This window comes from Pongo pygmaeus, chromosome 19 (genome assembly GCF_028885625.2).
Source record: "Pongo pygmaeus isolate AG05252 chromosome 19, NHGRI_mPonPyg2-v2.0_pri, whole genome shotgun sequence".
NCBI classification, from domain to species: Eukaryota; Metazoa; Chordata; class Mammalia; order Primates; family Hominidae; genus Pongo; species Pongo pygmaeus.
Window position 1 is genome coordinate 70239085 of NC_072392.2, and position 24485 is coordinate 70263569.

At 53.0% G+C, this 24485-nt stretch overlaps 1 protein-coding gene across 3 annotated transcripts in view; it reads left to right on the plus strand.

The window, feature by feature from the left end:
* The window catches only part of HOXB9 (homeobox B9), a 32099-nt gene extending 7658 nt beyond the window's left edge, over positions 1 to 24441 (plus strand). The window contains exons 2-3 of one of the 3 annotated variants that reach the window (XR_010124673.1): positions 2799 to 3589; positions 16457 to 16571. Coding sequence is in view for 2 of the 3 variants with exons in the window: in XM_054455984.2 (XP_054311959.1) it covers positions 13324 to 13840; positions 16457 to 16692 (753 nt within the window). In the remaining variant the exon portion in view is untranslated. Of the gene's footprint in view, positions 1 to 2798; positions 3590 to 13236; positions 13841 to 16456; positions 18439 to 24316 lie in introns of those variants that run through there. The other 2 variants (XM_054455984.2, XM_063656294.1) reach the window with 2 other exon arrangements.
* The last annotated feature ends 44 nt before the right edge of the window (positions 24442 to 24485 follow it).

The following is a 24485-nucleotide window of genomic DNA, read 5'->3' on the forward strand; positions in this document are numbered from 1 at the left end:
CTCAGAAACTTCCGACTGAGGGTCAGGAGCCTCTAGCCATCTCTTTGCCTGCCCCACCCCTCCCTGCAATGGGCCATCTGCACCATGGAGTTGGCCTTTTTCTGATAGACAATTGGAAGGGGGTGCTCCCGACCTTCTGGCTCCGCCCCTGCACTAGGACTTTGGCCCTGAAAAGGCAGTGCTGCTATTGGCCAGAAGTTCTTGCCCAGCAGGCTTGTCCCCCTTCTTGTGTCCTGGACTTGTTTCTAGGAGCCAAGACCTCTTGCTTGCTGCCACATCAGCACTGCCAACTGGTGGGATGCAGCCCTGCTGAAGCCCCAGAGCTCAGTCCAGTGCTGGGCACATAGTAGGCGCTCAGGAAATGATTGCTGAATGTGGAATGAAAGTCCCCAGCAGGCAAAAGCCTGTGACTTCTGTTAGTGGGGCGGTGGTCCTCTGGGGCAAGTGCGTGGAGAACTTCAAGGCCTCGTCCTGGCTGCCCAGGAAGTAGGTAAGACCTGGTTTTTGTCAAGCGTTTCTCAGATGTTCTGTTTAATTCCACTTTCCTTCCCCCCTATTTCTTGCCTACCCATTTTCTAAGGCAGGACCGTGCTCACCGCAGCAAAGGGAAATAACTCCTTGAAAAGCCAAAGGAATACAAGCCACCACTTCTCAGACCTTTCCCCTATGAGATCCAGATACTTCAGGCTAAAGGGAGTTTGAACCTGAAATGAGCCAGATAATTGCCCCAATTCTCTGTACCTTATTGAAGAGGTAGTTACAGGCCAAGGGGTCCAAGGGGCCTCACTTTTATAGACACTGCTCTAAGTCAAAAGAATACATTATACATATACAGCTGAGACACACACCCTCCGTCCTAGGCTGGCTCTCTGTGAACAAAGCAGGTTTCCTCCTTGCCACTTACCCTCACCCCCCATTCCGCTTTCCCCTTCCTCTTTTCTCTTCTTCCTCCTCTTTATTATTAATAGTTACTATTTACTAAATGCTGCCTGTGCACCTGGTATTGTGCTAAATGCTAGACACATAGTGCATCATAGTACATTAATTAATCCTTACATCAACTTTAAGAGTTAAGACACCAGATTTTACAGATGCAGATACTAAGAGTTACTTTTCAAGCATGAAGCATGCGTGTGTGTGTGTGTGTGTGTGTGTATGTGAGAGAGAGAAATATATATGGGCAGATCTGAGTGCTCAAGTGTTATAAAGATAGAAATAAAGAAAATTGAGAATGCGGAGATCTTAAAGTTTTGAAATATAGAATGCTTTAATAGGATGCAGATAATTCTGTTCTGTGAACAAAGAAGTGAGGCAATTAACTGGCTAATTCCAAGACCCAAATGCTTTCCCTTGAAATGGGCAGATAATGAGGCTGACAGTATGTTCGCAGTTGAATTCGCCTGATGTTGCTCCATTTTTTCCCCTAACTTTAGCGAATCCATTGGGCAATCATAGTGAGATGCACAGACGTCACCCCGGACGTGCACATATTCACACACACACACACACACAGGAATGCTGACACACACAGACCTGACTTTATTCTGCCTCTGCAGTCTTTTATGACTCAGCCTCCAGAATGAAAATAGGGGTTGGAGTGAAATAATGTGTCCGGGGGCGCAGCTGCTCCAGATGTGTGCTGGGTAATTAGGCATCCCCAAGAGCTCCTGCCTGGCTGGGAAATGCACCTCTTGTGGGACTGCAGACCCCAGCAGGCACCCCATCATAGTCTTCCCCATAGTAGGTGCCTGTCCTTTGCTGCCTGGTCCCAGCAGCCCGTCCCTCCTCTTCTTCCCTTCCTCCTCCGCAGGTGATTCTCTGGCGCCTCTGTTTTAGGAATAACTTTGCAGAAATGTCTCTCAGAGGGCTCTGCAGTATAAAATGGCATCTCTGCCACAGGGGAAGGGGAAGAGGGACCCTGGTTTCTCCTATCCTGCTCTTCCTAGGCCCTGGACGTTTCTGAGGGGCTCATTCCAGAACAAGACCTCTCTTTCCTTGCTCCACAAGAATTTAACAAAGAAGCCCTATTTGGGCCAAGAAGGAGAGTGGCCTGACTGGCCCTAACCCCCCTCGTTTGGGGGCTGTGGAGCAGTCCTGCTGCTGGCAGCTTCTCTTAGTTGTTGAGCCTCTTTCACAAAGCATTCGCACTTCACAACTTCCCTTTCCGGTAGGTCTTCATCTGGGCACCTCGGGGCCTAAGGCACTTGGCCAGGGTCATGCAGCTAGGGAGGTCATAAGTGAGGAGTTGGCATTTCTTGGAAGAGAGGGGGCTGGATTTGTCCTGGCTCTGAATCCTGGCCCAGCTGTCCCTATATTCGCCTCTAGTTTTCTTATGGGCCTCCCCAAATTTGAAACCCAAGAAGCGCCAAACTTCCAACATAGAAAACACCAAAAAGCTGCCTTTCTGGAGATGAATTTTGCTTACAAGAAAGACACGTTTTGAGGGGATGAATGGTCTTGGTAATTTGGGGTAAAGAACATTCCACTTGGAATAGAGGGCTCCTCCTCCAGCCCTGCTTCACCACTTTTAATAGCTGCTCTGATCTTGGGCTAATCACTTAATTCCTTCGGACCTCAGTGTCTTCTTTTGCAAGCTGGGGGAGGGGGTTAAAGATGCTGGCGCTGCCCTCTAGCCGGCTGCTGGGGAGATCAAAGGAGATTCGGGCTGTGGAAGGCTCCCTAGCGTCGGAGATGGAGTTAGGAGGTAAGGGCCAGGGGGTGGGAGCTGATGGGGCCTTGATTAGCTGTGGATTTCTGTCCCAGCGCACTCATTTAACCGTGTTTCTCTTGGTTGGCAGAGGGCGCCAAAGGCGACGTGCCGGCGGCCAGCTCCAGGCCGAGCCCCGAGCGCCTGCAGGAACAGGCCCCTTCACCCGGCGCGGGACGCAGAGCAGCGCGAGAATGTTGTTTCAGTGCGGACTCAACGCCAGGGCGCCGCCTAGAGGTTGGTCTCTGTCTCGTCCTCACCCGCCGGGAGACCACAGAGCTGCTTCACCAGCCGCCCGCCGCCAGAAATTGAAAAAACAAATAAAAATAAAAATAAAATTCCAGCTGGGGTCTAGGAACTCGGCTTCTGGCACCTCTGACTTCTCCGAGACTGTCTCCTCCCTCCCCGCCGGTAATGAACCCTGTGAAGGGAGACGGGCCAGGAAGTCCCAGAAATATTTATTCTTGTGACTCTCACAAAATGGAAAAGGGTCTCAATTTTTGTTTCTTTAAGGATCTTGTGTTCTGCCTCTGTGTCTACACTGCCTCCTCTCACCAACCAAATTGTCCAGCCCCCCTCCAGTTACGCTAGAACTCTGCTTTATCTTCAAGGAAGAAAGGGAGTGGGGAGAAGTTACCTCTAAACCCTCCAGCATGGCCATCAATTTTCTGAATAATTTGGAGATCAACATGCTTTTGGAAAAGTGTTTGGAAAACGTTTGGGGGTGAAAAGAAATGTTGCCTAACTGGCCTTTACTCACTGAGTGACCATCATCTCAGCTAGTTAGTGTATGAGCAGCGCCAGCACCTCGGCCATGGGTGTCTGTGCTGAGCCTCTGAAAGTTGACTTCTCCTTTGGGGAGCCCTCGGAAAGACACAACTGGTATCTATGGGAATGGCTTCGGGGTATCCTTTGGCACCATACAGATAATTTTATTTTTTTAACTGGAATCCATGGCCGGGGTTCTTGGGATGGGGGTAGGAAGAAGCCACAAAGCCCCTGGAAATGCATGCAAAACATATGAGCGTGCAGGTGCATCATCCTAAGGCTATGGCCTCTTCAGTTTTTCCAAAGAGTCTAAGACTATAAAAGGTTTCCATCTCCTTTCCTCAGCCAGGGAGCCACAGAGACCCAGGCCAGCAGTAGGCTGTGAGCCAGCACACTGACTGGCCCCCACCAGGTGCCGGGTAGGGGATGGGTAATAACTCTTGAATGGTCTGGAAACTGCTGGCCCCTCAGTCCTGCCCGCCTCCCAGAGGGAAATCCTGATGGAAGGAGTGACAGCCAGTAGCTGCCATCTCAGTATTTTGAATAAAAATATAACATGATAAAGAGCAAATGAGGGAGGCTGGAGGGGCCTCCCCATGCAAATCCTGGAATATGAATGTTGGCCAGAAATAAGATACTTCCTGCCCTCCAGCTGTTAAAGAGCTCCCCAATTCCTCCCTTTTGGTGCTAGGAAGGGGCCAGAGGGCACTGCCCCCAGACCACCACCCACCTCTGGAGAGCTGGGGCAGAGTGGGACTGCCTGCAGCAGAATTAACCCTTAAGAAAATTCAAAACCTGTACTGCCTAGTATTTTCCCTGCCGGTTAATTTTTTTATTAGATTTTTAAAATATCCAGCAGCACTTTGGTGACTTTTCTTGGGGTTAGGGAGTGGGGTTATCTATGTGTGTATCTATGGGAAGGTGGGTGCCTTCAGTGCACTAAACCCCCTCCTGGGCCTGCAGCTGGACCTCACTCCTGTACCCGAACACTCTGCCTGAGCCTGAGCTAATCTTAGCCATCCATTGTGTCTCAAAACTGTTTTGGGGGTGAATAACTGAGGCAGGATGGAGAACCTTTTGCTCTCCCATCCAGAAGGGCACCTAACCAGGCCCCTGGAGCAGACAAAAGGAGCAGGAAGTCAATCACTTCGCTCCCAGTTCTCTGAAGCCCAAGATGAAAAGGGATTTTCCTTCGTTTTGGTTCGGAGGCCTAGTAGAGAATTTGGATTCCACTTAGTTTTGAAAAAAGTAAACGGTCCAGAGCAGACAAAAGCTATGGAAACCTGAGGCCTGGGTAGTAGTGGTTTTGTTTGATTCTGAGGCTTTAAAGAGATGAGGAGACGGTGGTGGAGCTCCACCACGCCGCGTGGCTCTCACTTCCACGCCGAGGAAGACCGACCAGCCCCTAGGGTTCATCCTCTGGGGGCCCCCGGCCCACTCAGCCCCCTTCAGGCCTTGGGAGTCACCCCGAGTCTTATCTTTTGTCCCCTTCCAGCAAGTATCCGGCAATAAACGGGCAGGGCTGGGCAAAGGTCTGGCCGCTAGAAACGGAAAAGGAAAGAGAAAAGTAAAGTTAAACAAAAAAACCCAAAAAAACCTTGGGTCGGGCGCGGTGGCTTACGCCTGTAATCCCAGCACTTTGGGAGGCCGAGGAGGGTGGATCACGAGGTCAGGAGTTCGAGATCAGCCTGGCCAACATTGTGAAACCCCGTCTCTACTAAAAATACAAAAATCAGCCGGGCGTGGTGGCGGGCGCCTGTAGTTCCAGCTACTTGGGAGGCTGAGGCAGGAGAATCGCTTGAACCGGGAGGCGGAGGTTGCAGTGAGCCGAGATCGCGCCACCGCACTCCAGCCTGGGTGACACAGCGGGACTCTGTCAAAAAAAAAAAAAAAAAAAAGAAAAAAAAGAAAAGAGAAAAGAAAAAACCCGCTTTCAGCGGAAAGATGCAAAAAATGGAGGCCACCTGGCGTGGTTGGGAGAGCCTGGGCTTTCGCAAGGAAGCGCCAGGGAGCCCAGTTCTGCTCTGGCGAGAAGCGGGGAGCCTCATCCCAAGCCCGGCGGGCCGAGCCGATCATAGGGTCTGCGCGGGGCTCTGTGGATTTTCCGTGTAGGCGGCGGCTTGCAATCTCTGCCGGGCGCGGGCTGGGTCAGCGCGGACTCCTCCGAGAGAAGAGCGCGCCTGGCGGCCGGTTCGGCGGAGGCCAAGTCCTGGGGGCCGGGGCTGCTTCTCTCCACGCGGACAAAGTGTGCGGGCAAAGAAAGGGGCCGAGGCGGGTGCTTCTGCCGCTCGTAAATTTGTTTCCCCTTCCTTTTAATCCGCCCCCGGACGTCTTTCTTTTCAGGACAGGAGGGGATGTAAACCGTTTGAAGTTCATCAACACGGTGAAGTTTTATTGTATTTCCGGTCCCCAAGATTTATATCCGGGAGGGGGAGCGGGCGGCCAGGCGGACTCACTCGCTACCTCGGACTTCCCTGCCGGACACGTGGCCACTCGGACCCTCGCTTCTGGGCGAGGGCGGGAGGGAGCCTGGACTGGGCCGCGGCCGCTGACTCCGCAGCTTCCGACGGCCGCGCACTGCCGGCACCGCCGCCGCCCAGGTAAGTCCGCCGCCTCCCTCGGCCTGCACAGCTGCGGTTCTGGGATGGGTGCGGGTGTAAGCGTGAGCACCTGTGAGCAGGCGGGTGTCTGGAGAGGCAGAGGTGAGGAGCGGGCACGTTAGGGGGCCAAGGACCCAGACCGAAGGTCAGGAAGGAGGAAGCAAATTTGTTCTCTGCGTCCCAATCCCAGTCCTTAGCCTCGTAGTCCTTATTCTGCGAAGATTCGGAATGAATTGTCTTACCTGGGGCAGCTCGGCCTCTGCAGAGCCAGGGCCCTGGGACATTTTGGGCAGGGTGCCTTCACGACAACTGTTGAGATCAACCGGCTTTCCCCTCCAAATCCCATTCTTCCTCTGTTCCCTAGAATTCCCGATACTTCCTGACACTCTGCTTTTCCACCTTTCTCTCTGTCACTTTCTTTCTCAGCACTCTTTTGCTCCACTCTCTGCGCCCCAGTCTCAAAGCTGGGGGTGGGGGTGTAGGACTTGAAGATCTGGCCTCTCAGAGCTACACTGGGAGGCTGGGTGACCTGGAATACAGGGGCTAGCAGGGTGCTGAGTGTAGATACACTTTCGTATCTGTTTGAGGTTGAGAATTCTTTTTATCTGTGAAGACCTCCAGCTGGACTGAGAGGCAGAGACTGAGCAGGTATATCAAAGAGGCCCTGCCCAGGCTTGTGCCTGTGTCTAGGGTCTTCTTCTCTGGCCAGGGCTCCTGGAAGGGAGCAAATGTCTCTGGAATCTGAGCTGTCAGGACCGGCTCCAAAATGGTTTTGCCTAAAGTCCTGGGTTCAGTTCTTCCGATGTGTTGTTTAGTAGCAACTGGATTCTTCTGTTCGGGAAGAGGTGGAGGAAAATGAAGTTAAGCGGCTTTTTGGCCCACAAAAAATGGCCACAGGGTTTGCCCCCAGTGAGCCCTTGACCTAGAGCTTGAACTGGAACTGCTGAGTGAATTAGGTAGTTTCATGTTGTTGGGCCTGGGTTTCTGAACACAACAACATTAAACCACCCGATTCACGGCAGTTACTGCTCCATGCTTAGCTGGAGGAGTTGGGGGAGGGGAGCAGAATCAGGACTGGAAGATCAGCCTTGCAAAATGGGGAAGAGGTTTGAGGTCCTTCATCCAGGAGCAACAAGGATGTTCCTCCAGAGAAGCGATCTGGGAAGTGTCTTCCCACTTCTGAATGTTTTTTGTGTGTGTGTGTTAGGAGGGGAAGGGGGATGAGGAGCAGTCATCCCCTGCCAGGAGGTCCAGGGCACCTCCCTGGCCCTGTTGGGCTGTTCAGCCCAACCCAAAGATGGCAGTCAGAGCTCCAAGCTTCCAGCCTTAGGGTCTCTGAGCTCTCACCTACATCCAGAACTTTCCAGAGAAAGTCTCCCCAACTTCACAAATATTTGATTTCAAAAGAAATGCAGGGGGTTTCTTGAGGTTTTTGTAACTCTTTGGGGGCTGGTGCTCCACTTCAGCAGGAAGCTTCAGGTCCTTGAAGAGGGCTCAGTAGGTCTCATTCTGAAAGGGAAACACTGAGAGCTCTTGCGATCTCAGCCTAAAGCCCTCAGGGTCCTGTCGAAGGCCCCCTATGGGACCGGACCTACAGAAGTAGGTCCAAAAAGTCCTTCCTTTCCTAATCCCTCAGTTGACTTTTTCCTCCCCACCCACCCCAGTGGCCAAAGGCTTCCCACTGGCCTTGGGCTGGGCTGGGGGTACACATAGGTCCTGAGTGCCACCTCCTTGGAGAGGGACCTGACTTGCAAGCTAATGGGGAGCCCAGGTTGTTGGACAATTCAACCCCGACTGATGCAGTGACAAGGGATAGAACTAGGGGTTGGGCGGGGTAAGACTCTGATACCCTCTCTGACCTCGGTCCTCTTAAGGCTGCTGGCCCTGTGCCCAGGAAAGGAATAACTAGAAGTGCTGGTGGAAGAAGGGGGACTTTCCAAAGCATAAGCTAACTTTTGTTCCCAAACCTTCCCCCGCCTGCTTGAGGCAGAGGAAATGTGCAAAGGGGCCCAGGAAAGAGGCCCGACCGGATGGGGCTTCGGCGCCAGGCTGACTTGGAGGGCCAGGGGGTCTCTGAACAAGGGGCTTCTGCTACAGCAGAGGGGCATTAGGGAGACCCACCCCTAGCCTAGGGGAAATGGAGCCTTCGACCCACTGTCCTGATAAGCAAAGGCCAACAACTCTGTCCCTTGACAGTTTCTCATCCTCTGGTCTGGGTGGAGATGGCCTGGCGCGTCCCTGTGGCCTTATCTCGCTTCTCCCTGGGCCTCTCACAAACCTGCCCAGTCACTCAGAGCCTGACTGTCTTCCATCCCTGGCGTCCCTTGGCCACCCCCTCCCAGGAAAAGTGCTGTAAAAAGAAAAAAGGGGAATGTTAGAGAGAAAGGAGGAAATAAAGTCTTTGGAAAGCAGAGTTTTACAACAGCCACAGGTTTTATGGAAGCAATTTCGTAATAACCTTCTACCTGCTCGCCTCCTTTCCGCCTGCCTGCCGCCCACCCCGTTTGGCCTGGATGCCCCCTCCCAAGGAGTCAGCCACCCCCATCGCCTTGGATATCCTTGATGGCTGAGAGTTGGTAAGAAGATTCCTGAGGTCGGCTTGGGCCACTGACCTCTCAGTCCTTCCTTTCACCTCTGACATCCTGGGAGGGAGGTTTGGCAGAAGATTTCATTACTTCACAATTAAGATCCCCACTTGGGGGGTGTGGAAGCACCGAGGTTTGAACCCGAGTATGCAGATTCGATGTGATACCTGTTTTGGAGGCCGTTTTGCATAAAGGGTAAGGATTTTGGGATCTTGTGTCCTTTCCCACTGGGGCAAGTGTCCTCATGCCTCACTCTTTCCCAGAGTGGGTCTGGACTGTGATCTTGAGACTGAAGAAATACCTCTGGTGCTTGGGAACATAGATTTGGGGACTTTTCTAATTTTGTTGTACACAGCAGTGCTTTTGCTTGACCTCCGCAGTCACTTTCACACTCGGCTCCTCTCTGTCCACCTCTGCTTCATAATTCCGTGAGACACATGTGCTTATAAGTAACTGTGCCTCCACCCCCGCCCTCATCACTATCATGAAATAGGCATCACACAATGCACACCATCCCGGCGGTCTTGGGTAAGAAACACAGTAAAGGATTTTATGGTCCAACAAAGAAGTCACAAAATTTCATAACCTCTTCTGGGCCAATTTGAAGCATTTATTTTTACCTTCCAGAGAAACATTTTGGAAAGAAGTTGTCGTAGAATCAATCTAGTGTTAAGTCATATGCATTTGTTTGAGGATACGCTGTATATTTTGCTTGAATATCGAGTCAAGGGACAGATTTTCAAGTGCGACATCTGAATTAGCTAATATTTTATAGCCATAATTCAAGTACACAAAGCTTTTGCCTTTTCCATAGGTGTGTGACGGTTATAAAAATGTACACACAACCTTTTGGGTAACTGATCTTCTTACATGAGTAGAATCGGAGACGGAGACCTCCATCACTCACAGAGGTTATGCATGCATCCACATATGCACGATTAGATCCTGCATACACAAACGTCCAAGCACAGCAAGTTCCATAGTTGGGCAGATTTATTTATTACATATTCTATATACAGTATAGAGCACAGTGCATTTGCACACTGGGTTCCCCATACAGAAATATTGATTTGAAATATACATATAGGACACACACATCTATTTACATAAAACATGCGTAAATTTCAGCTAAGCTTATTAATTAAAAACAAACTATTTTTCCTCATTCTCACTTATTGTTTTTCTTTCTTCTCCCATTTCCTTCCCTTCGTCTAGATTTTCTCTCTCTTCTTACTGACAAGGACCCTTCCAAAAGTCACCCCTGCAGCATAGGCACTCACCGGCTGGTCGGCCTCTGCTCTTCAAACCTCGGCCTCGCTGTTGGCTGCTCTGGGCCCCATTATGGCCAGGAGCTGCGCTTTTTTCCCTGCTTGCCCTTCTCCAAGCTACCAGCTACTGGCTCCAGCTGTGTTCAGGCGAGGCTCCAGTACAGGGAATGGCAAAAGGCTGCAAGGGAAGGCAGGGTTTTCCTTCTTTCTGTTTAGGATTGGGGGTGGGGTATGGAGCAGTTTCGCTCTCTTAGGATAAGGTGACCCCCACTGAAGCAACCCCTTTACTAAGTGTCTTTGGAAGCTTGGCTCCAGGAGCCACAATCCTGTTTGCTATCCCCCTTCGTGGTGGGTACCATTGTCTGGGGGAGGAAACAAGGCTTTTTTGGTGGGAGGGAGTCAACAGGCTCTCAGCTGACCCTTTAATCATTTGCCTGAGCTGGAGTTGAACTCCAGTTTGGGGCAGCAATGCTTTCCAGAAAGCTTGGTGGGGTGGGACTCCTTGCTTGGTGCATTTACCTGGAGGGCAAAGAGCTGGGATGCAGACTACAGGGCTTAGGGGCCAGTTCATTCTCTTTCCTCTGTAGTCATTGCTCCCTGAGAAGACCAAGACCTCCAAAACCTGTCATTTTAAAATTGTCTCCACTCTCCAGCTTCTTCATGAGCAAAGGCTAAGTTCCGATCTCAGAAAAGAGGCCTGAGTCCCCTTCTCACCCAGCACTCAGGAGCCACCAGGGAATAAAGGGCAACTCCTCAGGCAGACAGCAACCCACAAACCCAAATCTTGTCTGCCGGGAGAACTCACCCTTGTAGAGCACAAGCCATCAGCCCAAATATTCTTCTTCCTCGAACTTCTTCCCTAAACTGAGTGGCCCTCTTGACTCCTCTCTTGTTGCAGAGAGGCAGCTGCAAAGTCAGGGCAGGGGAGGGAAGGGGAACCAGGAAGACGGCAGTCAGAGCCCAGTGCCTGCTTTGCTTGGGTCTTAAGGACAGCTCAGCGCTGTGATTTTTCAATAAATAAAAAAACCCCAGTCCATAGTACACATGTCCTTTTAGGCCCTAATTTATATACTACAGAAATCATATACTCAGCCTGCCATGCTTCATAACACCATTATTTATGGTGGGGGAGGGAATCTTTTTTCCTGAAGAGTGTATTTATGACAGGTAAAGCCAACAGCAGACTTCATAGGGCTGGCAAATTGAGAACAGGTGCTTTGCCTTAACTGTGATTCATTCGCTCAGTGCCCAGCTTTTTTGCTGGTGAGTCCGGGGAGCTCCCTCGACTTTCCCAAGCGTCCAACCGCTGCTTGGAAGAATTTGCATCGGATTTTTGTTTCCTCACTTGGGTCCTATGGAAAAGGCAGATCTTCATGCTGTTTGGTTACGGATCTGCCAGGCTGTCACCCTCGGAGAGCAGGGGAGGGAAAGGAGGGGGCCGGTTGGACGCCGGCATTGATCTTTAAAAAATCATTTTGAAATCGCCATAATGTGAAGAAATATGGCGTTTCGCCCTCGTATTTCACGTGTAATGACACAAGATGGCTTCATTTGGAAAGAAAAGCTGGTGGGAGTGTGTGCCTGTGTGGGAGGTGATCCGCAGCCTTCTACAAGGCAGAGGGGTAGGTGGCCAAAAAGATACGGCCTCAAGTTAGAGTGGCCCCGCTTTTGCTAAAAGGACCGGACTGAGGGCAGCCTGCCTTATTAGGACTCAGAGTCAGAGAGTTGCCGAGAAATCCACCCCAATCTACCCCTGAGACTAACCCGAGGAGAACTGGCTCTGTCCAGGGGTCACACCTCCCCAGGTGCCAGGAGAGGCGACTGCAACCAGGGCAGAAGCTGAGGAGCAGGGGCTGGGAGAGGAGGGAGGAAGCCAGTCGGTGGGCCCCGGGGGAGTCCCTACTCAGGGCCACAGAGTAGATATATATAAAAAGGGCTATTTGGAAGCTCCAATGAAGGGGTCTGCAGGGAGTAAGGCAGTGAGGGGAAGAGACTGACCATGGGCTCGCTGTCCACACTGGCCCCTATATCGGTGTTTGGAAGTCTCCAGAGCAGGAGCCCCGGGTGAGAGGAGTAGTACAGGAGGGCTGAAAACTCAGCCCAGGCTCCTTCTTCTTTGGATGGAAGGGGAGATAACTTGGGACCCCTTCCCTTGCTGACTGGGGATCCTTTCCCAGGCCTCTGCTCTGGTCATACCTCAGGGAAGTGGCCTTAACCCTTTCTCCTATTCAGCTCCCTCATCAGGGCAAATTTAGGGGCCTGGGTGGTTATTCAGTGGAGAAAAGGAGAAATGGCTTCCCCCACCTCCACACCTCACCACCACCATCTTAAATCCATCCTTCTGGCCAGAGTCAGAGAAAGGCCCAGTAAATGTAAAGGCGCTCTGGTTCCTTGTATTAAACTCTTTCCTAGGCTCACGTTTCCGGGGCCTGATGGATCCCTTTAACCTCAAGTAGTTTCTAATTTCAGGACAGATAGTGGATTCTTGGACACTCAGCCGTTTTATTCACCTCTCTCCTCCTCCCTCAGCTACTGAGGGGTCCAGGGAATCTCGCAGTCATGTAAATCTCTACAAAGAGTGAAAGGAGAGCCCCCTCCAAAGCGGACAACGTCCTAAAATCCCCAAATTTTCCCCTCATCATTTTACTTCATCTCCTGTGGATTGCTGCTGCTGTTGTTGTTTAATAAACATCTTCTGTCAAGGGGACAGAGAAGAGGAAATGAGGGCCTGCGGGGTGGAGGTGGAGGTGTGTGTGGGGGGACAGGAGCACCTCCTCTTCCAGTATCCTCTCGGGCCTCTCCGGCTGCTCCCCGGGCTGGGGCTCTCTCCCTCCCTCCGCCCTTGCTCTCCCTCCTTCGCCAACCCGCCTGGGGAGAGGGCTCCACAGCCTGCGTCCCTCCAGAGGCAGCCCGCCGCTTCCCTCCGCCTCTCCTCCGCCCCCGCCGCCCCATGTCGAGAACTGCCCCCCTTCCTGCAGCGGGAGGGGGGGACCGGGCGGCCGGTAGCTGGGGCTGAGGTTACGTGGCCGCCGGAGCCCTGACGTGATAGCACATTGCATCAGCATAAAACAATCCATCCTCGATATGGAATGCGGTGCGGACGGATGACAGCGAGAGCGCAGCCCCCTCGCCCGACTGATTTATGTCGGAGCTGACGCTTTATCAGGCAGTCGGAAAAACTTTGACCAATCATTTTGCAAGGAGAGCTGAGACGGGCTGCTCCACTGTACTTTGTTGGCTGAGAAGTTGAGCAGGGGGTGGGGGTGGGAGGGTGGGGGGCTGGGGGGGTCGCGTCCGAAAGCCCTCATACCGGTCCGGGTGCAACCTCTCCCTGCTTGGGCGCCGCCGCGCGAGCGCTTCCCTTCCCCCTGCGAGCGCCCGGATAATGTCTGAGAATGTCCATTTCTGGGACGCTTAGCAGCTATTATGTCGACTCGATCATAAGTCACGAGAGTGAGGACGCGCCTCCAGCCAAGTTTCCTTCTGGCCAGTACGCGAGCCCGCGGCAGCCGGGCCACGCGGAGCACCTGGAGTTCCCCTCGTGCAGCTTCCAGCCCAAAGCGCCGGTGTTCGGCGCCTCCTGGGCGCCGCTGAGCCCGCACGCGTCCGGGAGCCTGCCGTCCGTCTACCACCCTTACATCCAGCCCCAGGGCGTCCCGCCGGCCGAGAGCAGGTACCTCCGCACCTGGCTGGAGCCGGCGCCGCGCGGCGAAGCCGCCCCGGGGCAGGGCCAGGCGGCGGTGAAGGCGGAGCCGCTGCTGGGCGCGCCTGGGGAGCTGCTCAAACAGGGCACGCCCGAGTACAGTTTGGAAACTTCGGCGGGCAGGGAGGCCGTGCTGTCTAATCAAAGACCCGGCTACGGGGACAATAAAATTTGCGAAGGAAGCGAGGACAAAGAGAGGCCGGATCAAAGTAAGTTATAAAAAGTGAGGAAATACCCAGGCCGAAGGCCAGGTGGGGGGCGGGGAGGGTAAAGGCAATAAACTGCGGACAATGTGAAGGGAAACTGCGGCGGTGGCCGGAGAGCGGGCCGGGAGGAAGAGGGGAGAGGAAGAAAAGACGGAGGGAAGGGGAAAGCTGCGTGCTCTAGAAGGGGAGACTGAGGTCGCCAGAGGAGCGCTGCCCCTACTTCTCCAAGTCCTGCGGGGAACAGGGGCTCGGGGATCGACTTGCAGCTCTCTCGGGTCTCTTTCCCCCTCTCTCCCGGAGGCCCCAGCTGAAAGCCCGGCCAGAGACCTGCGACGGCCGGGAGAGAAGCTGGCGGGGCCCGGGGCCAGCGGCCAGCGAGGCCGAGAGCCGGCGAGGGCAAGGGCCGGAGCGCACTGGGCTGCCCGGGACGGTGCTGCTGGCAGAGCTCCCCGCGCCACGCGCAGACCGTAAAAGCCGGCCAAGGGGAAGGGGGAGGGAGCTCATTAGGATTTTATTTGCGATGCAACAGCTTGGCGGAGAATTGTTCCTAGCAGATCTCGCGCTGTAGCCGCGCAGAGTCCGCAACCGGCGACAGGAGGGGCGGGGGAAGCCCAGGACGCGGTGACTGAGCCCCCTCCCCGGATGCGCCGGCCCCTCCCCGGGAGCCTTCCCTCCGGTGGCCCCTCTCCTCCTCGGCGTCCTCGCAGGGGCTGCCGCTTCCTTTTCTGCGGTCCCCTGCTGCTCTCTGCGGGGCTCCCTAGCCCCAGCCCCGGCTGTCCGCCTCTTGGGGAGTCGGGGAATCGCTTCCGAATATCGGGGCATCTCGAAGGGACCCCGGGGAGAGGAGGGTTGGGGGGAAGAGAGGGTTGCAGAGAGGCGGAGAACTTTACCCTTTGTGGGTAGTTTCCCATCACCTCCCACTCCTCAAAAGCACCCCAGCCAGAACGCCAAGTCTAGCTGATTTCCAGGAGGTGCTACTAGATGAGAAGAGAGGGTTCTTCTATTATTTATTTTTAAGGTTGAGAAGGGCTCATCGGTGAGGGAACTCAGCCGCAAGCAATGACTCGCAGGCTGGTGGATCAGGTCCTCGTTTCTTACTCTTTTTGGGAAGTAGGGATTTTTTAGTCTCTCCTTGCCCTGCTAGATTTCCCATTGACGGAGTGGCCCCAGGGCCCTTTAGAGCATCCTTGCCTGCTGGAGAGTAAAGAGCTGCCCCATTCCCTGCAGGGTCCTGTCACCTCCAACCTGCCAGGTGGAATCCTAAGAGCTGGCATTTAGGGAACACATTCTTCCCCAACCCTCCCGGCACACTCCCAAACAGACCCCCCACCCTAAACCCCCAAACTCTGCCTGAAAAACCCATTATTGCAAGGCAGCCATTTGGCTAGGATCAATTATTAGCAGTTTTTTTCCCTCTTTCATATTTAATGCGGCTGCGGGTCCCATCCCAGGCAATCACATTAAGGAAATAGCGCTGCAAATTGGTAAGACACGGTACTTAGTGTGGGGTGAACCAAATTTTTTATATAAAAAAATCCAGTTTTTCACTTGGGGAGAAGGAAGCTAGTAGCTGGTGGCTGTTATTTTTAATTGGCTTAGCTTTATTTGGCAACTTTTTTGAGTTCCAGAGTAGTGAGAGAGAAGGTAAGGAGAAGAGAAACCTGTATATATTTTTGTTTCCTCTCTTCCACTCAGTTACCCTCTTCTCCCTTCCAGCCCCCACATAGGATCAATTAAGGCTAGGTGTGCTGTGAAGGGCTTCCTTTTACCTCCACATCACACCTCGCTCCCCACCTTGGGACTGGAGCAATTTTACTCCCTAATTTCCCTGAACTTGTGTTAACCAAACTGTGAGCTGAGCAGGAGCTGAAAAGGAGAGACTATTGCAACCATAAGTTATCTGTGAGCCCCCAGCGCTCCCCTGTGCATAAGCTGGAGTTGATAAATGGTTGCAATTGCATTGCATGTGAATTGGAGTGTGCTGGCTGTTTGTGGCTCTAAGTGCAGACCCATATTTGTGGTGTGTGGTGGTGGCAGAGGGGGAGATTTCTATGCAGACACACATGCCTGCTGCCATGTGGTCTAGAGACACAAGCTTGTTTGTCATCAAGTCAGGGGGTACTGGGACTGGACTGCAGGGCTGAGAGGTCTGTTGGGGTGAAGTGACACCCCAAATGCGGTGAATGAACAGACATCTCACTTCCCCACCCAACTCCTCCTCTCACCTCCTAGAGCCAGGACCCTTCAGGTCAGCCACCCACCCCTAGCCAGCCTGGGGGTACTACTGGTGGGACTTCAACCATGCTGAACTCTGACCTGAGTCCTAAGCAGTTTGGACCCAAGTAGAGAAAAATTGAGAGGGAACTTGATGTAGGCAGAGCTTTGGAAGTGCTGAGGAAGCCTGGGCCCACGTTTGGCTCCATCCTTTCCACACAGCCTCTCACCTGGAGGTGTCTATAGCAATGGCTGGCCTATCTGTGACACCCTTCCTGGGAGCTTGAAGGCCCAGGTGGCCTCTTCTCCAGTGCAAGATGGGGAGTGGAGACCAAGGGTGTACCCTCTTGATCTGGGGCCTTCAACCCCTTCCTTTCTTTGATTCTATCGCTGCTTCTCTTTCAGCCAACCCCTCCGCCAACTGGCTGCACGCTCGCTCTTCCCGGAAAAAGCGCTGTCCCTACACCAAATACCAGACGCTGGAGCTAGAGAAGGAGTTTCTGTTCAATATGTACCTCACCAGGGACCGTAGGCACGAAGTGGCCAGACTCCTCAATCTGAGTGAGAGACAAGTCAAAATCTGGTTTCAGAACCGGCGGATGAAAATGAAGAAAATGAATAAGGAGCAGGGCAAAGAGTAAAGATTAAAGATCACCCCCAGTTCTCCCCAGCTCTTCCCCATCTCACTCTTATTTATGTGACGACTGCAAAGCCAGCGCTGTCTGGGATGTATTCAAGTGAATGGGGAAGGGAGTCTCTCTTCCAAGTCCTTTACCTGCACCTAGAGCCTCCCTCCTTTCCTTTGCCCTTACCTGTCTCTCTCTTCTCTCTAGGTGTCAGGAGAAAGTTTTGTTGATTTAGAAGATAGAAGTAGTTGGTTCCTAAGAATGTGATGGGCCACAAGGAAAGAGAGACCCCAGTCAAGCTCCTAGTATGCCCTGTAATTATTTTGGGAAGTCCTAGCCCCTCACTTCCAGCTTGCCTGTTTCTTCTCTACACCCACCCAAAAGTCACCCAGGGACACTCCAACTCCACACAGCTCAGCAGACATCCACACACAGTAATAATGGGGTGAGCTCACAACCACCATTCAGTCGAGTGAAGTGACACTCCAGTTGCAGACCATCGCACACCAAATTTGGCAAAATAGCCCTCAGACCATCAGGCAAGCCCGGGTTCTACCCCTGATGCAATACCCACCAGGGAGATGTCTAGAGACAGACTCCTGAGTGAGGTGTTGCAACCCAAAGGCTGCAGCATTGCCATACCATCCCCATGGAGTTGCCAACTATTCTCAGGCCAAGGGCCATGGGGAAGATGGGGCAAACCTAGCCCCCAAGCCGGTGGGCTAGAAAGTACAAGAAAAGGCAGCACGTGGTTTTATGACGGTGTCTTAGGGAGAGCTACTCCCCACCTCCCACCAACATACACATTTTGTTGCAGGAAATGTTTAATTCCGCATGATGTTACCCTCTCCTTCCAACAAAAGAAGGTCAAACTGTGGGTCGTAGAGCCTTGACAATGTTGTCCTCCTGTTCATCTGTGCACCACTTGACAGACTGTAGCTTCTCTTGCTCTCGACCGGCCCTGCATTCTTCCGCATCCTCCCTAGCTCTGAAATCAACTCTCTTCTGTCGTATCCACCTTGCACCCGCGAGTCAAGCCGCCCCTTGTAGAAAAACCCCTCCACCCTCCATTCCCCGCTAGGTCAACCCCACTGTAGACAGGAAAGCCAGGCCAGGAGAGTCCGAATGAGAATTTATTGTGAATCGATTCCCAAACTCCCTTCCGGGACAAGTGGTCTGGGACAGGGAGGAGCAATGGCCCCAGCGCGCAACGCTCTGCGCGTTCCTCCGAATCCCGTCGGCTTCTCGACCCACGCAAAGGAGCCCCGGGCTTGGCGGCTCTAGCCCCAGCGCCAAAGGAGACCCGCCCCAGGGCCGGGCTTTGCCTCCTGCTTCTTGGGCCTGGATGCAGATCTGCGCGGCTGGTGCGTGCGCGCGCTTCTGGGGAACAGTCCCGCGTGCAAAGGAAAGAGGCAAAATCGCATCTAAGCATCAGATGGAAGCTTACTCTCTGCTTCCGCTCCTCCCCCTGCTCCCCTACTTCTCAGTCCCCTTCAGTTCGTAGACTCTTGCTCCTGCTTCTCCTGATCCTGCAAGGGGACATTCCAGTAGAAGTTTTTTGCTTTGTCGGTGGCTGTCGTGAAATTGTGCTTGTGTTTCGTGATTTCTTTGGGGGTGATTGTCTCGCCTGTTTTCAGTTGTCGATTATATGGGAGGGTTCTGGGTGGGAGTGGGGAGGGTGAGGGGCCTAGAGCTCTAATTGTTTGTTTTGGAAGAAAAAAAGAAAAAGAACAAAAAATATATATCACTCTAGAAAATAAATCTCTCCTGTGTCTTTTTCTGTGTTGGCTCTCTGGGCCTGACCATAGGTAGAGATCCCAGTTGTCGGGAGAAAGGCTTGGGAAGAAAAAGATTGCTGAGTCCAGGAGGTTTCTCCTTACACCCTGCAGGGCAAGGTCCCCTGCAGAGCTCTCTAGAGGTGGAGCTGAGAGCCAGTCCCAGACCCCAGGTCCCAAGACTACTGGTTAAACTGATTAAGAGCCTTCCAACAGGAGAACTGGAAAACGAGCGGGGAGGGAAGGAAATGTGGATTGTTTGGAGAGGGGACAGGGTCTGGGGAGAACTGAGGTCCTGAGACCTCCTCATTGACTTGAGAATAGGAGGAAAGGTAGGTCTTCCTGCACCTCCTGGGGGTAGCTCTCCTCCCTCAGCCACTGAGAATGTCACCTTAGTTTGGCCACTTTAAAATACGGTGCAAGGGAGGAACACAGTAATTTCCCTCTGTTCTTCCCTGCGGCAGGGTGCCTAGATCTAGACAGAGGCCTCCAGAGGGCTGGAATCTCCTTCCTTCCATTCAAAGGGAGCCAGTGCCTTAGGGTTCTCGGCCCCCAGCTGGGGTTGGAGGCTCCAGTTTGAGCCACAGGGTAGCAGCCTTGGTCTGAGGTGGGCTGGGTTGACAGGGGCTGAGCCCTGGGTAAGCACCTCTGCAAAGGGTGGAGAGGTCATTGAGTGTGAGGCAGAAATGTCTCAGTAGAAAAATTCACCTCCCAAAAGGACCCCAGAATTAAACTCAGTTTCAGGAGGCACATTTTTGTCCCTCTCAGACTGAGGGATTTCGCCAGAGCCTCTTATGAAGACCGCAGTTCTCGGCAGCCTGCGCTTCTCATCCAGGCCTTGGGATTCCGCTTCGGCGGGCGGGCGCTCCCGAGCCGGCCTACCTCAGGAGCCTCTCCCCAACCCAAGCCGGCAACACTGCGGCCCGCGGAGACCCTGCGGGTTGGGGTAGAGTTGGGAACGAAGCACGGCCCGAGTGAAGGGAGCCTACAAGTGAAAAGGCCAGGCCTACCCTCCTCCAACGAAAGGACCAACTGATCCAAGAGACGGCGGGAGGCAGGAGAAAGCGGAGCTCCGCATCAGGCAGGCCCGGACAGGCACCCTCCAAGGAGGGTTTCATTAGGGATACAAAATGAATTTGGCTTTACAGCTGGTGTAGACCAGGCTCCTGCCCCATCCTGGGCTACCCAGGCCCAGCCGGTGCTGACAGCAAAGACAGAAGGTCGGTTTCTGCCTAAAGCAAACGCTCAGCGAGGCTGGAACAGAGGGGAGTGCTGCGTGGTAGGGGCGAGGGCGCTTGGAGGGGCTTCTGCCGGCAGCGTCTGGGTCCCCAGCCCAGGGCTGCTTCTTTAAAACAAACAAAGGCGAAGATGCGGAGGTTCGGAAGCCGGAGATGGGGAAATCAGTTGTCATAAAAGAGAGATTCAGAGAGGGAAACCGCCAGAGTGCGAGGCAGAGAGAAGCCGGGAGAGGAATTCAATGCGGTGTGCGCAGCAATAAAAGAATATGACCGCTATAAAAGTTTATAGCGTATAAATTTCTGAAGGTTAAGAAACTAAACAGCAGCAAAGCAAACAGCGAGGGGAAACTTTCCGGAGCTGAGAGAGCCGCAGCTGGGCCGGGGCTCCCTGCCTGGCGGGGGAATGGGTGGGCCCTGCTCCGGCAGCCTTCACCCTCACCCGCACAGAACACAGGGCTCCGGGCTTCTGGGGCGGGGGGTGGCAGGGGGCAGAGAGGGAGAAGAGAGAAGCCGGGGAAGAATACTTTGTTGTCGCAAATGCTTCAGAAATTGCAAGTGGGGCTCTTGTCTTTGTTCTTCACACCCCCTCCAGAATCAGGCGTCGGAAACGAGGAGCCTCCTGCACACACACACACACACACACACGCACACACACACACACACGCACGCGCACACACACACACGCAGGTCCGGCGGGGCCAGACGTCTGGGCGCGGGCAGCCTCTTGATTCTTTTACAGTCTCATCCTATCCTCTCAGGCCTCCTCTCTCCCGATAAAAAGCCCAATTGTTTCTCCTCAAAATTTGAAACAGTCGTGTGGAGTTTGAAAAGTGCTCGGTCCCCCTTTTTACAGGCCATAAAGGGCGCACTGCTTTGTGGTCTCCGTTAGAAATTAGGGACAGGGGTGGGAGGTGTACGTAGAAAGAAAAAAGTTTAGGGCTTCTTTTTTTTCCTCCCCTCTGTTGTGTTTTTTTTTTTCTGTTTTTTAGCTTATCTACACAATTTCATGAACCGTTTCCTGATTCCGATGCCCGCTCCCTATCCCTCCACTTTTACTGCTAGTTATGAAAGTTTCTCCTGCTGGCCCCCTCTGCGGCTGATCTCCCAGAAAACTGGTGGAGCCGGTGGCTGCGGCGCCTTTTCGCAGAGCAGCCGCTAGATGGCACCCTTGCTCCATGTGAAACTCCCTGGAGCGGCGGCTGCGGATGTCTGCGCCCGGCACCGCGCCTTGGTGGGCCCTGAATCCAGGAACTGAGTGCTACCAAAAGTCATGAATAATTTGCACCTAATAAAAAAAATAGGGCTGGTTATGGCCTTACCCCCATTTTATAGATTTCAGTTATAGTAGTGTTCCCCCATCTCCTCAAATGGTCAATTTTCTGAATTTTCCCCACGAGGAGGGCTCAGTGATTCTCACCCAGTTGCTGTGTTCGGTGGGGCAACAAATGCGTGAAAACGGGGAATAATAGTAATAATGGGAATAATGGGTCGAAATCCAAAAGGAGAATTGATTCGAAAAACGAGATTTTCCGTGAAAGGAGGCGAAATGTCCTTGGATGCGGGTCAGCAGGTCAGGTGAGAGGGGCTAGTCGGCAAAAGAAGGTAGGATGGAGAGGAATCTGCCCACCGGCTGGAAATTAAATCGCGTAAGCCAGCCCGAGACCCCCCAATTTTTGTGTGGGGGGGAATGGAGCCACAGCTTTTGTGGGGATTCGGAGGTGCCCAAAGCCGGCAGGGCGGCTTCGCACAGGAGCAGGCTCTGGAGCCTTTGTATGAGTCCAGGGCTGGGCTGGGCTCGCGCAGGGCGACTTAGGCACGGGGCAGGGGCTCCCCAGGGCAGCAGAGTGCGGGATGGCTCGGATGTGGCCTCTGGATGCTTTACGCGCCCCCAAAGAATGCGCGTTTTCCCATGGGCGCGAAGGCGGGCGCGGCGTCAGGATGCAAGAGCTCTGTTCTTCCTGGGTTCCTCGGCTTCCAGGTGAGAGCTGCGGCTTCCGCGCGCCTTGGCCCTGGCCGCAGGCAAACCTGGGGGCGCCGGTCCTTTCCTCATTGAGCAGCTGGAGATCTGGACTCCCGGCACTTTCGTTCTGAGATCCGCACGCTGATTGTCCACAGCCCCTTGCATTCCAAATCTCCTGTGTCCTCTCGGCCCCGCCGGATCCCTGCCTTCCATCCGACAAACCTGCTCCAGCAATAGATACTCCCACCCCCCCAAAATCACCCCAGCTGCATCCTCGCCTCTCCCCCACCGGGACTTAGTGCAAGGAGGTAAGCGGAGTTTCTCCTCAACTTGAGTTTCTCTAATAAATCTGCGCTCCGCTGGGTGTTTATAAATTGTCTCCTCGCTCTTTCTTGTTCTTTTTTTTTTTTTTTCTATAATAGAAACATTTTCCTTCCATCAGGAATTTCTGGCACGGTGTAGAGATGATTTAGAACAAGCCATTGAATTTGTACCTCGCCGGTGAGTTTTCAAATAATGACCATAAAATCCTCTGCACTTGATAAAAATGTTTGCTTCGGCAACAACTTAACTCGGCCCTCCGTTGCCTCACGGTCCTCTTAGCCACGCGCTGAAAATTCAAAGCCCTGGTTCTCTCCACTCCTCTTTTCCTTTCTCTCTCTCCCCCTTCTAGCCCCTCTCTCATTCTCTGGGTTCACTTTTGAAGAACTAAATGACCTCACAGTAAGGTTCCCTTTGGAAAAGTGATAGTTTCATTTTTACAAATGTTGGGGTGTATGGGGTCCCCAAAAGGTGCCCGTCAAAAAAAACAAACCACTGTTTCCTGAATAAACAATGGATTGAATATATTTGTAAAGCCTCCACTTTTGTTGCTCAAAATTTTCTTTCTTTCATTCCTCTCCCTGCCAATCTACTGCTACAGGAGGCTATTGGTTCTGACCCTCAGACTGGGGCCTTCTAAAGCCTGGCCACCACCATCGTGAGGCCGGGTAGGCAGGGAACGCAGTGGCCACAGAGTGTGGCACCGAGTCAGCTTGTTCCAGCTTTCCGTGTTCAGGCCTCTGGTTCCCAGGTCTGCAGGGAGAGCCAAGGCTCCCCAAGGGGAAAGGAGAGAAAATGGGAGACTCAGCAACCTTGCTCTATCTGAATCCCACACCCAAGTCAGTTTAGGTGGTGACAGTGGCTCAAAAGGTCTTGGGGACACTGAGGACTAATAGATGCCCCCCAAACACATACTCTGCAGGCACTGCCTAGGGTGGCTGAGAGCATAGGACAGCGGACACCAAGGCCAGGTGCCAGGGCCTGATACCCAACCTTCTTTCCTTTTGATGCGTTGATGGGCTCAGTGGTGCCCTCTCACCCTTAGGCACTGCAGAAGGTGTGGGGGTCGGCCTGGGAAGGTTGGGAGCTGTTAATAATTGGGCTTGGCTACTGGGTCCCGAGGCCTGTGTCCAAGTGTGGGGTAGCCCACTGGGGCTTCATCCCTCTGATGGCATCAGGCCCTCTCCCCTCATGCAAAGTCTGCCCTCAAAAGTGCTGATGGGCTGAAGGGCCTTCAGAAGACCCCCTTTTCAGCAAGCAGAGATTGCACAAACCTGCAGAATCGGCAGTGGCAGCTCGAAATTTGCTCTGTGCTTCAACCACTGCTCATTAACCAGAAAGTTTCTTCTTCCCTCCCGTTCCCTCCTCAAGATCTCCCAGATCCCCGTTTCACAGAAAATTTTTGCTTATTTGTTTAATGAGAGGAAGTTTTGTGACTGGCCAGGGCAGGGCAGAGAGGGCAGGGCAGAGAAGGGACCTTTTGGGGGCTCCAGAGAAGGGGTGGGGGCAGGTGCTTGCCAGGACGGAAGGAGGTGAAAATCTCAGAAAAGTCACTGTTTGTGCCGAAAAAAATCCCCATAATCATTCTCATTTCGGCTTCATCACCCCCACCGTGCTGCAGTCGGGCGGCGGGGGCGATCGAAGCTGCAGTTTTATAGCTGTAGAGGAAAGAACTCGTAAAATGCTAACAGCTTTTATGCGCTGCGGCATAAACAACAACAGACTCCAGCTTTATTGCGTTTTATAGTTTGTTAAAGAGTTTACAGCCGCTTTTTGGGGGGCCGGTTACCCAGCCAATTCCCTCCACACGATAGTTAAACCTTTATCAATAATAAGGAAATTGATCATTAAAGCTTTAAATATGACTACCTCGTTTGTTTGAAAATATGTTTAGGAGAGGAAGCTGTATGATTTGATAACTTGTATTAAAATACCAATTACATTTATAGGACCTTTTAAAACTCGGCGCAATTAAACCGTGTTCTTTTACATTTTTCCGAAGCGACCCTGACATTTAGAAAGACTCCAATTGCCTCGTTAAAATCGCGAAATTAACAGCGTGCCTACGCCTGGCGCGTTGTGTATGTGTGTGTGCGTGTTTTTTTCCGTGACTCCCCCACATCAGTCTTTGGGGGTGGTCTGAGAAGGTATTTGATTTGTTGTGAAGCGAGAGATATCTCATTAATGTAGGTAGTTAAACAGATTTAATCCGTATTCATTCTCTCTCACCCCCTCTCTCTCTCCCCCTCTCTCTCCCCCTCTCCCCCTCTCTCCCTGGGTGTTTTTTTCTTCCCCTCCTTTTTTTTTCCGCTCTCTCCTCACTCCCTGGCGCTCTCTCGCTCTAGCTCTCTCTCTCGCTCGCTCTCTCTCGCTCTCACCCTCGCTCTGCGTTCTGTCCGGGAGGAGTACGAAGAAGCCAATAGGATGCGGGGTCTCTAATGGATGCAAATGATCATGAAAAGACAGTGCAAAATATGAAACAACTCATTTGCAGGGAAGTAAATCACCGAAAAC